This window comes from Pipistrellus kuhlii, unplaced genomic scaffold, assembly GCF_014108245.1.
Source record: "Pipistrellus kuhlii isolate mPipKuh1 unplaced genomic scaffold, mPipKuh1.p scaffold_m20_p_10, whole genome shotgun sequence".
Taxonomy (NCBI): Eukaryota; Metazoa; Chordata; class Mammalia; order Chiroptera; family Vespertilionidae; genus Pipistrellus; species Pipistrellus kuhlii.
In genome coordinates this window covers 39,942,915-39,959,641 of record NW_023425405.1, presented here as the reverse complement: position 1 = coordinate 39,959,641, position 16,727 = coordinate 39,942,915, and the positions used below count along the sequence as shown (strand labels likewise).

The 16,727-nt window shown below is 40.2% G+C and overlaps 1 protein-coding gene across 3 annotated transcripts in view; it reads left to right on the top strand.

Moving 5' to 3' along the window:
- Window positions 1–16,727, top strand: part of CDK14 (cyclin dependent kinase 14) — a 485,190-nt gene that overhangs the window by 181,207 nt on the left and 287,256 nt on the right. For all 3 annotated transcript variants that reach the window (XM_036429493.2, XM_036429494.2, XM_045578458.1), the window contains one exon: window positions 14,235–14,329. In XM_036429493.2, coding sequence (XP_036285386.1) covers window positions 14,235–14,329 — 95 coding nt within the window. The remainder of the gene's footprint in view (window positions 1–14,234; window positions 14,330–16,727) is intronic.

Below are 16,727 nucleotides of genomic sequence, written 5' to 3'. Positions count from 1 at the left end.
GTAAGTGCAGCATGGGGAATATAGTTAATAATATTATAATAAATATGTAAGGTGTCAGATGGGTAGTAGACTTACTGGGGTGATCACTTTGTAGGTTCCATACACGTGTAATCACTATGTTGTATACATGAAATTAATATAATATTGTAGGCCAACCTTAATTGAGAAATAAGTTGTTTTAAAGATAAATAAAAAAAAATAAAATAGAGTCATTAAGTGGAAACATTATTTTCTGGGGGAGATTTCCATCAGAAATTTAAGTTCCTTATTTGAATTTCTTTTGTAATCAATCCCCTTCCCTCCATCCCCATGCCAGTTGGTAATTTTAAACTTGGAGGAAATAAAATGTCCAATTTCAAATATACAGTGTGCAGGCAAACAGAAATTGTTTATGCTAAGCTCTCTCTTCTGGTGCCATTGGTTTGAATACATTTCCAATAGACCTTCTCTTACTGTAGTAAATTATATTATGTATATGACAAGTTATGGGCACCACTCAATGCTAGCCCTTTTTAGACATGTACATTTTCATTTCAGTTAATGTAATACCTCTAGGAACTTTCCTGGGGGGAAAAAAAAAAGTGAATTGCTTTTCCCTTGGCGATACTGCTGTGCCACTGAGCTGGGGTGGCCATGACCTGGGTCCTGTCCATTAATAGCTGTCCTGCCGAGACGTCACTGGAATAGTATATTTTGGGGTGACTTTTACATGAAAGGACTTCTTCCCTCCCCACAGCAATCTATTCTGTTTGTTCCTCCTGGGTGAATTTTCTAGAAGTTTAGCTCCTGTTTAACCCTCCTTTTTTTTGTATGCTAAAATACTTAAGCTCCCTAAGAACTATTGCATTTTGTTACACGAATGTGCTATATTTTATTTAACATGGACAGTGTAGATCATTTCAAAAATTTCACTGTTCATTAAAACAATGAAGAGAATGTTCTTATTAAGGAATCTTAGCTTATTTCTGCATGTGTCTGTAAGTCTCCAGGAGAAATGCTGAGTCAAGGGCAATGAGGGGGATATGAGGGCGATCTGGATGCTGCATTTGTCACCCCATTGTCCACCAGGGTTGATTGGGCTGATCTGGCTGGCGAGGTGAGTGTCTACCTCTTTCCTGAACCATCCATGTGTGTCCCTCCTGAAGCTGTGCACTTGGTCTAAGAGGATGGAACCCCCCCCCCCCCCCCCCCGAGGAGAGGACTGGTCTTTGGGCAAGAGTATACCAGTAGCTGCGTTCTTCTGCTAGAACCTCCAAACAGGCTCTCAAGGGCAATGAGGAATATTTTAATTTTTGAGCGATAACCCATTTCTCTTCCCATCTCAATAACATCTGGCCTCAAATAGTGTAGGAGTATATTTATTTCCTGCACCTTGTCATTGTTAGATATGTTTGGATGAATTTGCCCCGAGTTTTATGCTTTAGGTTTCCTCCCTGGTAGGTTCCCTCCTCCCCATTCAGTCCTGTTTGTGTGAGGGGTGGGGTCGGTCAGTGCATGAGAATTGTCTGAAGCGTTTCACAGGTAGGAGCCTGGCATGATGGTTTGGGCCAGAGACTCACTGTCACTGCTATGAATAAATCCATTAAGTTTTCTAATTTCTAATTTCCAAGGATGCACATATCAGATGTTTAGTACCTACATGACATTTCCCCCCCTAAGTGTCTGAGAATGAATTACAGAAAAAGAGGACTAGAGAGGGGAAGTGACATACCAAAATACGTGACCTTTGACAGTCCCTCTGGGCCACAATAGATATTCTTAATCTCCCTTGGTTGGATTAAATGCCCCCCATGGTTGATTTAAGTCTCTCAGTGAATCTCTATTCAAAATGATGTGGGGGGGTGGGGGGAGCTGTTCTGGTAATCCTAGGCGTTCCCATTTTGCCTGATGGGCCTCAGGGGGACTTTGAGATGAACAACTTGAAATGGCTACAATTTCATTTCTGCTTATATTATTGTGATCTTACTATAATAAATAAATACTCATTCTTTTGCTCCTGGTCCCTTCTTACTCTCTTAGTCTGTGGGATTCATAAAACCCACTTTGAATTAGTTGCTTCCAGTTTCCTCGTAATCATTAATTGAGCTTGTACAACCAAAGTGATGTTGGATTTTCACACATGGCACTCAAATATTAATTCAGAGGGCACAGACTTCGAGGTCAGGGGGGACGAGGAGGGCAGGAGTCCATAGCAGCAATGTCTTGTGTGAGGGGTTGATTGTGTAGCTCTAGACACACAACTCTTATCCATATCTGGCTTTCCTAGAAAAGCCAAAGTTGTGCATTTTGAGTGAAATCCTCCAATCTTTCAATACCTAATAGATATTTTCTAAACCATTGCACAGGCCACGCGCACCAGGCGGGGGGGCGGGCGAGGGGGGGGGTGGTTTGGGTTTGACTCTGCGGTAAGCCCACATGTGGCTGAGAGCACCTCCTTTTATCGTTGATGTCGCCTCGTTGTTTGTGAGCTTAGCTCATGCTTGGTAACGGGTTAGCATCTGCTTTTAGTTCCTAAGAGGGGCTTGCAGAAATAAATTATAGTGTCAGATGTTTTACTCTCTTGCCGTCACCTGGAATGTGAGTGGAAATAAAACAGTGCCTTTTTGGTGATAGCTTTAGTGTCCAGCATCTCACCTACATACGGAAGGAGAGCTGCCAGTGATATCCTACAGGATGTTTCTTCGCTTCTTTTAAAAATGGAGCGAAATCTACAGCCCCCGTGTGTTTGTCAGCGAGTGCAGAAACGAGAGCGGATTTGTTTTGATCCACATATCAGGCTGAACGAGACACCGGGTGATGGGCTGAGCCGTCTGCCTCACAGCGCGATGCGGGGGGGCGTGCTGATTGCCGCACTTTGTGAACGATCACTCAGGGTTTTATTTTTCTCATTTGTGCCTGCATTATTCCACCTCCACTTATTAGGCATCCTCTATAAAGTTGGCGGTGAATTGAGTGCAGTGAGCACAGCAGGAGTAAGAGCACAGAATGAGTGCGCGGGGCATACTAACAGGTGGAGACGGGTCCTCAGGTAATCAGAGCACAGGAAGACTCCCGGTGCTGGGGGCCCAGAGGAGTGCTCCCACCTTGAGCTCCCAGGGGCCAGCAGGGGCTGCCAAAGGAAATGACTGCTGAGTTAAGATCTGGAGGGATGGGTCTCAGAGGCAATGGGAGAGAAAAGAAGAAATGGCATCCCAGAGGCCTGAGGGGGCGTGATGAATTGGAGATCCACAGGAAGCATCATGTCCGATGGCTGGAGCTCCGAGTAGGACAGCGAGTCCAGTCGGAGGAGCTGAGGGGAGACCTCCCTTAGGAGTCCTGTCGTGGAGGTCCTGGTAAATCCTATTAAGCAGCCATTGAAGGGTTTGAGAAGAGAAGCGACTTGATCAGATAAAGGCAGTGTTAAAAAACCAGTTTGAACAGTAAATTCTCCTTTAGCTTTCTGCTCTACTTATTGCTATCTTCCTAAGCCTCTTGAGTCTAGGCGATAATGCTGCAAGGGAACAGTTGCACAGATAGATCTTATAGATCTGATGTTCTAGTCTCCTTAGCTTCGGGTTTTTCTTCCCCCAATGCCTGGGAAGATATGAAGATAAAGGGACACCATGATCACAGCACACCACCAGGTAGAAAGACAAGAAAACAAAGCCACTGAGAGAGCAGAGGATGTTTGTTTTGATGCTTGTTTTGAAACAGAACTGCTCTGTCACTAGGAGTCAGGAGGTCAGGGTTTGGACCTGTGGCCAACTTTCTGTGTATTTTACTTGCCCACTTGTCAGGTGAAGGTTTGGACCAGATGCTCTTGAAGGTGATGCTCAGGTTTACAATTCTGTGAGGATGGTTTCAGTAGTGCTTGGTGAGTCAGTCATACCATGTCCTCAGTGCATTAAGCTTTTAGGTGCGTGCTTGCGTGTGTGTGTGTGTGTGTGTGTGTGTGTGTGTGTGTGTGAGTGTTATTAGAAGATGCAATGCTATTAGAAAAGGAAATGTGGGCCAGTAGGAGGTAGAATACATTTGAGAAAACAGTGTTAATGCTGATGGGCGGCTGTTCATCACAGTTCTCAGGAGCTGCCTTCCTGAATGGAAAGGCAGGCCATCTGAGCAGGAGCTATTGTCAGTGCCAGTCACAAGCACAGGGACAGAGACACTAAGAAAAGCCCCTCCATTGTCACAACATGTTAGGCTGCACACGCCAGGAGTCAGACAGTTTCTTAGCTACATGAATGTGCTATCAAATTATCCCTTCATCCAGTTCCCCTTGGTTGGCAGGAGTGGAGAGAGGTGCAGCATTTCTGGAAAATTTGAGACCGTATTAGAGAAGCCTATTTTTCTTCCCCTTTGTTATTTTATCCAATGGCTGCTTTTTTGGTGTGTGTTTTCACTACCACGGCAATCCGAAGTTATTTTGCTCATTTAGAAACATAAAATTTATACTGTGCAACTTACTGCATATTTCACTCATATAGTTACCATAGCAGATAGCTGTTTCATCTTAAGCATTTCTATAATACATTTCATGAAATCTAGTTCTGCTAAGGTATCACCAGTTTCTGACAACTAGATAGTGATTTTATAAAGATAATAAGTCTCATAAAAATTATTATTTTAGAGAGAGAGAGGAAGGGAGAGAGAAACATTGATTTGCTGTTCCACTTATTTATGCATTCATTGTTTCTTTTATGTGCCCTAACCAGGGCTTGAACCTTCAACCTTGGAGTTTTGGGATGATGCTTTATCGAATTGAGCTACCTGGCCAGGGTCAAAAAAAGATAATATGAGATATTAATAAATCATTTAAAAATTATTCTTATTATTTTTGTACCGAAGTGGCTTCTCTAGTGTAGAAGAGATTTAGCAAGGTTAGGAGGAATCTTTCCCCAAACTTAATAAATAACATTTAAAAAATATTGTTTGTTGATTTTTTTTTTTTTTTTTTTTTTTTTTTTTTTTTTTTAAGAGAGAGAGGAAGGGAGAAGGGAAAGAGAAAGAAACATTGACCAACCGGCAAACTGCTGGTGCACACGATGAAGTCCAACCCACTGGCCAGGGCATGTTAAATGCCATTTTGTTCAGTTTTATTTATTTATTTTTTTTATCACCAGAGGCTTCTGAATACTGAACACTTGAGATTTCCTCTGCCCTTTACACAGGTATATTTGTGCTTCTTGCTTTGGTGTATTCCCAAGTATAGAGAAGTCTCCTTTATACGCTGCAGCAGCTGGAAGGATGGGAAGCTGAGAGAACTGAGAGCCCTCAGACACAGGGCCTGCCAGCATATGGTGGGAAGGAGGTTCCGGACCAGATCTCGGATTGCTTGTCTGAGATTCAATATCTTGCAAAACTTCTGATGGCTTCAGTGGGACTGGATCGGGCCAGGCATTGTGTCGTGAGCAGCTGAGCGTCACCTGAGTAGGTGCTGCTGGTGGCAGCGAAACGGGATTCAGTGTATTCGTGACCAGCCGCACAGCTCATTCGGAACTGACATGAACTTGGGTTCCCCCAAGTTGGGGTCCCTGCTGATTAGAGGCAGCATAAAGGATTTCAAGGCCTCGGCCAGGCCGACGGGCAGGTGGCTGAGCTTCATCATCGGGTTGTAGGGTGAAGATGACGTGGCTGCTTGAAGGTTAACTGATGCTGTGAGAAGCACAGGGCTTTGGGACAATGCACTTCCCACTGAAAGTGGGAAAATAATAAGAATAACTTTATACTGCAAATTGTCATTTTTATAGCCTTGACTCTATTGTTCAGTCAAATGAAGTAGTGGTGTGTTTGGGATTTCAATGCAGGGGATACTCAAGGGTAAGAATTACCCTATCAGCAGTGTATTCATTTTTTATACTTTTTCATTTCTCTTCTTTTTGTGCTCATAATCTGTTTACAATGTCTCCAGACCTTCTAATTGTATCTGTTCCTCAAAACTCAGGTTTTGATAAGGTACTTATTGCAGCCTTTTTATATAAAACCTTATTTCTCCTCAGATTTTAGAAATTGTGGGATTGAAGAGGCCAAAAGCTCATGACCTTATCAGCAGTTTATTTCTATTGACCAACTTTTTGAGCTGACATTTCAGTTTTTTTTTTTTTTTAAATTGAACAGGGGAAAACCCACACACATCAAATACCATAACATTTTCAAAATAAAGATATTTCTCTGACTTCTGGCTCAAAACTTTATATCTTTCAGTGGAATCTGTCTCAATGATTTTTTATTTTTTATTTTTTTGGAGAGGGGGGGGAAGAGAAAGAGAGAGAGAGAAAGATTGAGAGAGACTGGATAAATGAACTGATTGATTGACTTGCTGTTTCTATTGATTTGCTTGTGGAACACTGAGTAGATTGCAGTGGAACTAAATGCATAAATAGAGACATGCACATGAATTCACCCACCCACCTATCTACCCTATAAACCTGATTCCCATTCCTGTGATTTTAAAGTTTAGGATGCATAAAGATGAATAGTGATTGGCATAGAATAGATGATACATAAGTATTTATTGGGCCGAAACCGGTTTGGTTCAGTGGATAGAGCATTGGTCTGTGGACTGAAAGGTCCCAGGTTCGATTCTGGTCAAGGGCATGTACCTTGGTTGCGGGCATATCCCCAGTAGGGGATGTGCAAGAGGCAGCTGATCGATGACTCTCTCTCATTGATGTTTCTAAATCTCTATCTCTCTCCCTTCCTCTCTGTAAAAAATCAATAAAATATATTTAAAAAATAAGTATCTATTGGATAATTTTTTTGTTTTTTGTTTTTTGTTTATACCTATCGATTTGGTAGGTTTGGAATCGGACCTGATTGAATGGGCATCGATATAAGGCACACTGGTTGACTTTGATGTCAGTGGATGAAGGAGCACATTTTGAGAAGCACCTCGTTGTGGTTCTGTGGCTGTGGCCGTGGTGACATAAACAGCCTGCTTCCTGACAGAGGGTCGGGGTGGGGATAAAGTCCCCTGAGTCTGTAAATTTGCAAAGCCATTCTGCTTTCTGGATGATTCTGACAATGCTCCACCACTTGGCTGGTATCGTATGTGCTATGCACTTAGGCACCAGGACTTGCGGCCATGGCCAAGAAAGTATTTTCTGACTTTCAGCTTATCTCTATATTTATAAAATAATACAATAACGGTTACTAACATACTTTCATGTAAGAAGAGGTTGATTTAAGTGTAGCCAGACAGTGATAGCTATCATGATATAAATGTTTATTTTTCTTAACCAGAAGACATAAGGGGCTTCATGCCAAACCATACACCTTTTTTTATTGCATATTCTGTAGTATTCTTAGGAACTGAACCTGTGTCCCATGTGTAACACAGTGTAAAATAGTCCAAATAAAGCAAACCACCTAAAAGTTTCCAAACCTGGTTTTTATAGCCAGGCAAAAACAACCCTTCTATTACCATGTCTTCTATAGCCTTTACCTCCTAAGTAGTCTCCTTTCTGCCTAAAGACAGTACTTGGAACATAACCACCACTGTCGCCAGCATTTGTTTCTGCAGAGGTTACTAGCTAGGTGTTTACATTAGAAAAGCACCACATGTGTATCATTTACATACTACCTTCTTATATGTGTATCTTGGCAGTGGCAAATAGGAGTAACATTTGCTGGAATGTGGAATGGTAGTTGGTGGGTCATCTACAAGTTCAGCTGGGAGGAATAAGATACATAAAACTAGGAATCTTTGACACTGAGCAAATAGTCTTAGTGCAGGGAAGTAACTGTTTAGACAAGAAATTGTCTCAGCATTCCATATTAATATGTGATAGAGCAAATTTGAAACTGATACAGGGTTTGCTGTGTGTTATAATGCAAGGATTTGAATCAATACCCCCGTGAGGGAGGATTCGTATTGAAGGATCACACTGTAGATACAATGACGGCCATTGCATTGAAGTTGCATATTAATTGCTGAGTTAAATATCTGTATACCTTATAGTGTTATTTTAGTCTCTTAGCCAATTAGCTTGTTATCAAGAATTTTTCCAGATACTTCTTTTTATTTTAAAAGGAATATATCTCTATCACAAACAATTCAAATTCTGTAGAAAGGTACATGTAGAAAATTAACTTGTTTCTGTATCCCTCCCCTGAGCTAAAAACATAGTTTGATGAACATATTTTGTCCTAACTTTATTAGTTCTTTGCAGTCAATTCTTGGTCATGTGGTGGCATATTAATTGGTTTGAATATCATCAATGATAAAAGTAACAATATATTTGTGAAAAAGTTAAAGTTACTATGAACCAAGTAAGCCCTATCAGATTGAACCACGGGAAAATGCTGTGTTATTAGTTCAAACATTTCAAATACTGGCAGTTTCGTGTGGTCAAGCTATACAGTGAGAGGAATTTGTCCTTTGAAGCGATTTAGCAGGCAGTCCATGTGGCCATGTGAAGCTGCAGTGTGGAAACAGCCCCAGGTGATTGTTCTTTGCCAGTTGTCAAGTGATGGAGAAACAGATATTGCTGGCAGGGGGAATGGTGGAGGCTGTAATTCCCATTACTGCTTTCAGGTCTGTGGTGTTGGGAAACCTAGGCGGGGAATGAGCAGGAGGAATCTGCAGGGAACACCTCAGCCAAGGAGGAAATAGGAGCAATAGACTTGTTGGTGGCTATAAAACAACTTATGTATGTTATTTAGAAGCTACTCCCAACTGTTGTATTATCTCTCCACATTTGGATGACATCTGGTGAACAAAACACATGTCGCTACATCCTGAATGTGATTTGAGCTAAAATAAGTTTCTATGGCATCACGTGAGTTTTCACTTTGTGTTTTGGGTTATCTCTGACCTCTGTTCCCCATAGCAGAGTTGAGTCTTTGTAGCTATCTGTGTGGAAAGTATCAAAAGCAAAAAATGGTGTAAAAGATACAGTTCCATTTTTTAGCCTCATTATTTCACTTTTTCACTTAGTAGTTTATGGTGGGTGTGTGTGCCTGTGGGTGTGTACATCGGCTTATTTATCATGAAGGGGAGTAGAACTAGCATTTCTCCTAGCATGTGGCCAAAGCAGGCAGCACACCGTGCAGTACCACCCACAGGTTACCCTGGAGCTGGGCATCCGTTCTCAGGGTTTGCAAATGACTGTGTCTTTGTCTGTCTAGAGCAGTGTTTTTCAACCTTTTTTGGGCAAAGGCACACTTGTTTCATGAAAAAAATCACGAGGCACACCACCATTAGAAAATGTTAAAAAATTTAACTCTGTGCCTATATTGACTATATATAAAGTAATTCTCTTGAATAGGAATCAAATAAACACAAAGAAAGTATTTTATAATTACTTTATTATGAAATATTAAGTAAACAAAATAGTGAAAAATTATAAAATTCTTGTCTTGTCTGCACCTACGGCACACCAGGCAACATCTCGCGCCACACTAGTGTGCCGCGGAACAGCGGTTGAAAAACGCTGGTCTGCACATGTGTCAAACACAAGGCCCGCGGGCCAAATCCATCCCGCCAGGCCTTGCAATGTGGCCCGCACCGCGCTGTCATCACTGCACTCCGCTGCGTTTCCATCACAATGACAGTTTATGACTGTTCAGTAAACCATTCGGCCCGCGATTTAGGCTGGATTTTAGATTTTGGCCCCTTCTCTGATTGAGTTCGACACCCCTAGTAGAGCCAAGCAGGTCTAGACCATTTATTCATCACAGACGCAATTGAACAGCAAACTTGTCTTTTCTCTGCTTGTATTTTTTGTTGTTGTGATTAGTCCTTAAGATTTTACCTATCAGAATATTTTACTGAAGACAAATATTCAGAATTCACTGGCAAGTAAGTTGTCCTTGAAAGCAAGTAGTTCTTCATTCACTTGTACATATTTTTCCTGTCTTTCGTGGTTCTTTTATTCTTACAAGGAATTAGAAAGAAGATTAAATACACTTATTCAATAAGCAACATCTTGTAACTATGTTCATATCTTTTTACCCTACAATTTTCTTTTCGTAATTGATTATAGAGAAATCATTCAAGAGAAATGTTCTTTCAAAGCTCAGTTGTGTCCTTAGTGGTATTATTTATGGAGGTAGAGTTGTCACTTCCCTGTTTTTGTTGTTGTTGCTGCTGTTTTGTTGGTCCTCACCTAAGGATACCTTTTTCATCACTTTTCAGAAAAAGTGGGAAGGAGGGAGGGAAGGGAAGAGAGAGAGAGGGACACTGATGTGAGAGAGACACATACATACATAGACCAGATGCCTCAGGTATGTGCCTTTGACTGGGAATGAAACTCGAGATTTTTTTTTGGTGTGCAGGCCACTGAGCCACACTGGTAGGGTTCATTCATGTTTTTCATCACAGGAAAGGAAGCTTTGTATGGGGAAGGCATGGAATTTAAGAGGCAGAACCAGCTGCTCCTTGCCAATATAGTTAGCTGGTCTTCTCTCGGTTTTTGGAGGCATTGATATCAAAGGGAGTTGTGTTGAAAATGAGTGTCCTCTCATCACACTGATATCCGGGGCTAGTACTGGTCTCTTAGTAAAAGGAAGATAGATCAAACTGGAGCAAGACCTGCCAGATGACAGCAGCCCCTGTTCTCATTCAAGAGATAGACTAAGCCCTGCCCCACAGGGGGCGCGGGAAGGAGGTCAGCATATGTATTTACTATTTCTAGTGTAAAGTGAGTTTTACAGCCTTAGAGCTGTGTAGCTGTGAGCTCGAAGAAAATGTCCATGTTTATTGTGGCTGTAACATGCTGGAGGCATGTTTGGCTCCTTGGGTACTAATTTTTGTCTTCTAGAAACGTCAGGTAGCAGCCCCTCAGGTCTACCCCGCTGAAAAAGAACACATCAAAAGGATGAGAGGAAAATGTGAATGCGTTATTTTTTTCCCACAGGCTAGAGGGAGAGTGAGCAAGGATGTGTTGTGTTTATTTGTGATCTTCCCTTCCTTAGTAGGATGTCAAATAATGGCCAAGAAAACTATCTGAAATATTAAAGAAATAATATATTTGTCTTTTATTTAATGACATTGCTTTTAAAAAAAAAAAGCCACTGCATTGTGAACCTGACAAAATGAAACACTGTTTATGTTTCTATTAACTAAAATTTTATTTTAATCATGATGAGATTGGAGTTTAGTTGCAATTTATCCCTTCCCAACTGGAGTGGAAACTGGAGTTGCTTATTCTCCGAGTGGGAGGTGAAGGTGTCAATATGGCTGGTGGGTGGATATCTGAATCTTGCTACCAAACGAAGGGAGGGCTCCCTGTGCCTTATATTCTACAGGGACTTTATCAGAGGCCCCGTTACCTTTAGGAGCAACAGTGTCTTCTCTGTTTTTGTATTGTTTTGACATCACAACCCCAAACCTATTGTTAGAATTCTTACCCTCAACCCTGATTACAAGTCTTTAACGTCCTGTGCAATTATAACTTTTCAACCCTCACCGGTGAACTGAATTTCACATGTTGCCATATGTCTACACAGAATTTGTGAGGAAGCCAGGCATGCTGAATTACGAATGCCAGTGCCACAGGATTTGTTTTGTATGTACACGATAAGAAAACATGTGGTGTATTTGTGGTATTATTGTGATTACATGGAAATTATTTTGACAGTGTTTGTCGTGAACAGGGAGACGTCCTGGTGGTGCTAGGACCTGTAGGTGTTAATCACTGGGCTGACTTGGCAAACCCTGGAGACAGCTCGATTCTGGTATCTGGCACCTAACTGGGCAGTGGCTGCCGCATTGGCAGCCTCCACGTCAGTCGGGTCTGCCACCCACCCTGATGGTGGTGGATATTCCAGACGTTTCCTGCCCTCCTGTGCCATTTTTCCTGCCATCAGCTTTGAAATGAGTGGCTCTGTTCTTTTCCAAATGTGAATTCATTATGTTAACCTCAAGAAAAAGAGGGCTTGCTTTCAAACACACACAGGTATCCGTACTTCTAAAACCGATAGTGTGTTTTAAAGGTGTATTGAAAATGTATTTAGAAATCTGTAATCATTGAAATTTATCAGAATTACAGAGGGAGGCTTCGAGTCTTATAGAAATGGTAAAAACTATCATATAACAAAAAAAGACATGAATTTTTTTTTTTGTATTAGTCACTGTCAGGAGAAAATATTTATCCCCCAAATGAATGATGGCAGGAACTGAAACTGTAGGAGTAACACAATGGGAAACAATAGGTCTGAAGACATTACTTTGAGAAATGAGAGTTTAGGTGTACGTGGTAAGAGAAGAAAGTGGGGGGAGTAAATCAACCAATCAATATAAGTAAAATTTTAAAAATCCAAAGCAAAGGATCCTTGGGGGATGGGATTCTCAATGAAGCATAAGCATCAGTTCCATTTTGGAGCTATTGCTGATAAGGGCAGATCATCCGTTTATTTGACAGGTTGAGGGAGAACTTGAAAAGTGAAATCGGACAAGATTACAAATGATTTGCAATACATTTCTAAAACTTGCTTCACAAAGCCAAGCTCTTTTATACGATGTGAGAGTCCTTGGTCCTCAATTCATTTCACCTGCTTACGCGCCTGCACGACTAGGTGTGAAGTAGGGCACCGGCCATCGTTTTCAAATACCCTATTGTGGCCTGACATAGCACCCTCTGAGGACAAGCCTGCCTCAGAAGACTAGTGCAGGGGCAAGTGTCCTTGGTAAAATGCCAGCGAACATTTTAAGTGTCCATTTTAAAAATGAGCAATGTGAAAGTTGGTCCCCAGATTATTATCTGAAATCTTGCTATTGAATAAAGCAAGACTGATAGGCTAGTTTAAGGCTGATAGGCTAGTTGAATAAGTAAAAGAAGGAAGTTTATAAATGATTGGAATTAACAGTGCTAAAGTGTCATAAGTCTGTATAGCAGTTGTTTCTTCAGAGTTCATGTGCTGTGATTTATTTGTAACTTAAAAAATTATTTTCTCGCTGAAACCGCTTTGGCTCAGTGGTAGAGTGTCGGTCTGCGGACTGAAGGGTCCCAGGTTCGATTCCGGTCAAGGGCATGTACATTGGTTGCGGGCACGTCCCCGATGGGGGGTGTGCGAGAGGCAGCTGGTCGATGTTTCTCTCTCATTGACATTTCTAGCTCTCTATCTCTCTCCCTTCCTCTCTGTAAAAGAATCAATAAAATATATTTAAAGAAAAATTATTTTCTCATTCATGCTAATCCTATATAATAAAAGCCTAATATGCTAAATGTCCGGTCATCTGGTCATCCGTTCAGCCAATCAAAGCGTAATATGCTAATGATATACTAAGGCCACTCAACTGCTTGTTATGATGTGCACTGACCACCAGGTGGTAGTCGACCTGTCACCAGTCACTATGACGTGCACTGACCACCAGGGGGCAGACACTCTGACCGGTAGGTTAGCTTGTTGCTGGGGTCCAGCTGATAGGGACTGAGCGAGATGGGCTGGACCTGGTCTCGAGCCCTCCTGTGGCCCATCCTTGGCTGGCCAACCTCCTGTGTCCCTCCCTGGCCCTGACTGTGCACTGGTAGGGTCACCCGGCCTGGCCTGCACCCTCTCGCAATCCAGAACCCCTCTGGGGATGTTGGAGAGCCAGTTTCGGCCCGATCCTGCAGGCCAGGTGCACAAATTCATGCACTAGTATTTTGATAAAAGGGCCAATTGACAAAGAAAACAGCTATACTAAATGTATATACAGTAAACAACAGAGCTGCAAAATATACAAAGCAAAAACTGATAGAATTTAAATGAGAAATTGACAAATTTCCAATTACACTTGGGGATGTTAACGTTCCTCTCTTAGTCACTGCTAGAAACTGTCACCCAGCAGGATCCAGTTGGCATTTATAGAACTCTCCACCTAACATCAGCAAAATGTACAGGATTCATTAATAAATAATTAATCAATAAGAATATAAGCATAAACTCTTGTGTTTCACATACAACTGTAAACCTACTCTTGCCCCACCGAGTACATTGCATACATTTGGCACGTATACCAAACAAATTAAATCAGATCTGGCTGAAAAAGTAAACCTTAAAAAATGTAAGGGAATTGAAATCATACCAAGTATGTTCTCAGATTGTATTGGAATCTAACTAGAGATTAATAACAAATAACTGGAGAGTGGGGGAGGAGAAGAGGGGAAAGAGCTTAAAAAACCTGGTTTCTCTGTCCTTGACTCTGAATTGTCATTGGCTTGGAAAATCGGAAAATAGGTACATTTCATCTGACAATGTCCCAAAATGATAATGAAAGATACAGTTGATTGTTACCCATGATCAATCATCTCTCTGTCTACTTTATTTCGCAGCCTCTCTGTTGAAAGGACTAAAGCATGCTAACATAGTGTTGCTTCATGACATCATCCACACCAAGGAGACGCTGACACTTGTGTTTGAGTATGTGGTGAGTAAAATAGGAATTCAGATTTTATGAATATGAGTAAAAACTTATAGTGTTATTATAGCATTTTATGTTTAGGTTGCTGAATTAAAACGAGTATTTTACCTGAGTACACAAGACTTGTAACTTTGCATCATTTTGGATGATATGTATCTTAAAGATAAATCCTTAAAAATGTTAATTTGAATTTTCATCATATATGTTATCTATTTCTAACCTTTTGTTACTAGTATACACTGTAACTTTTAGGTTTATTAAATAGGATTAAACTAGCATGATGCTGATCATTCCATCAAAGGAAGTTCACAGACAATTAAAAATGTAGAGTTTTTATTTGACAGGGAGGGCAGGATTTTTAACTTAGTTTTTCAAAAGCATCCTTATTAGGTTTTTTTTTTTTGTGTGTGTGTGTGTTTTGTGTTTTTTTTTTTATCGTGGAGAAAAGCCCAATACTTACAATTTAGACTTCATACTTTTCCCCCTCACTTGGTATTTAGGCTATTAATTAAAACTTCCCATTTGCATAACACAATGTAACGATCTTATTGTGTTGAGAGTATAACTGCTAGAAGACTTGGACCTGAACTCATAATTAATCTTTCTCCATTTCTCTTAGAAAAACATATGGTATTTGTGTAGCTCCACTTCAGCATTGAACTGTGGAATCATGAAATGTAACCATGATAATTAGCATCTCAATTTTCACAGATGGATCTGAGAACATGTAATTTATAAGATACAAATGACATCGGTGGAGGCTTTTATTGAGAAGAATAGCTGTTGGTATTGTGAATGTATTAAGATCCCACTTGTAATTACCATACGACTTTAAAAAAATGGAAATAGTTTTCATTTTTCCTTAAGTATATATAATAGAACGAATATTTGCAACATTTTTATGTTGCTGGTGTCTGGCTGTGTCTATTTGTCATTTGAAAATTGTCTTATGAAGAAGCCATTTATCTTGTCTATTTACATATAAATGATAGATACATTTGAATAATATGGTAATGTGGCAACAAGGACAGCTAGAGCTGAGCAGTTGAATATATTACATGCTACCAAAAATGGATAGTGATTCACACATTAATGCAAATATAATTTCCTTTGTTTTATCGATGATGTTGGAATCAGTAATACATTGAGCTGATGTAGAACTGGAATGTAGAATTTTTTGTTTCATATTTCCAGTATGTCTAGTTGCAACATTTCAATTAAATCTAGATTTTTTCCCCCCTTAGTATATGACTAACTTATGTTTTGTAGAAAAGATACCTCAAAAGTATACTTGCCCCCTTTCCCCAAACTGGATAATTAAATTAAAAGGAAGAAAAGTAGTTTGACCCCTAAAATCAGTAACAGTGACAGAGAAACTAACAAAATAATGTGAAATATGTCCCCCAAAATCATAAAGGAAAATTAAATACATTTGTGAAGCTGAAAATGTACATTTGTGAAGCTAAAAATGTACATAACTGATCTGATGTAATTTCCTGATTTTCTGTGCAAGTTGTCACACAAAAGCAAAGAAATTCACTGTCTTGCGGTATTTGCTAACCGATTAAGACTGACTTTTAAGCACTCATTCTTTTTTTGTGTGTGAGTGAAATTTTCTATGGTTCCAATTCTTGTGGCTACATTCCAGGGCCTCTTAAATCAACCACATAATAGCGTGCACATATGCAGTGCTCCACGGGCAACCTTCCATTCCTGACCTCTCTGTGGGAGGGAAGACCTAGAGGAACCTGTTCTCTCTCAGAGAATGAGGCAAGCTCCTGTCATTCATGGACTGCCTCTTCAGTTTTCCACTCTCCTTTATTCCCTCACCTTCCCATTGTGTCTAGGCCTTTCACCTTTCCATCTTTCTTTGTCTTTTTTATTCATCTGTCCTTTTGCTCTCTCTGGTGAAGTACATTTTGCTGCTACAACTATAGTTTATTTCTTTGGCGTTTATTTATGTTCAAATACCATGTTTCAATGAATGTCTGCAATATTGGTAAGAACCTTGTAACCTATATAGCACAACCTAAAATCAGTATCAAACATTTTAATCTACAATTTCCTGAACTTAATGATGATATCACCACATTTCAAAGTTGTTAACATCAAAGTAATTTTATAAAAAATGTTGATTTTGTAGTTTTGTTTCATACATAGTACCTTTTCATAAGGGAGGGGAACGAGTAAGTCAAACACAGTTGTTTTCCCTACTTAAACAGAAAGTTAAGTATTTTAGTTTTCTGTAAAAAAAAATCAACACATCATGTCCATTAAAATCCTAGGTAGAAAGAGAAAGTAAAATATTTAAGATTCATTAAACTTTATTGGATTTTTTCCTTTGAGTTAGAACTAATTAAGGGTTCAGGCGTTTTTTTGAGGTACCTATGTAAGTTGAGCTCCA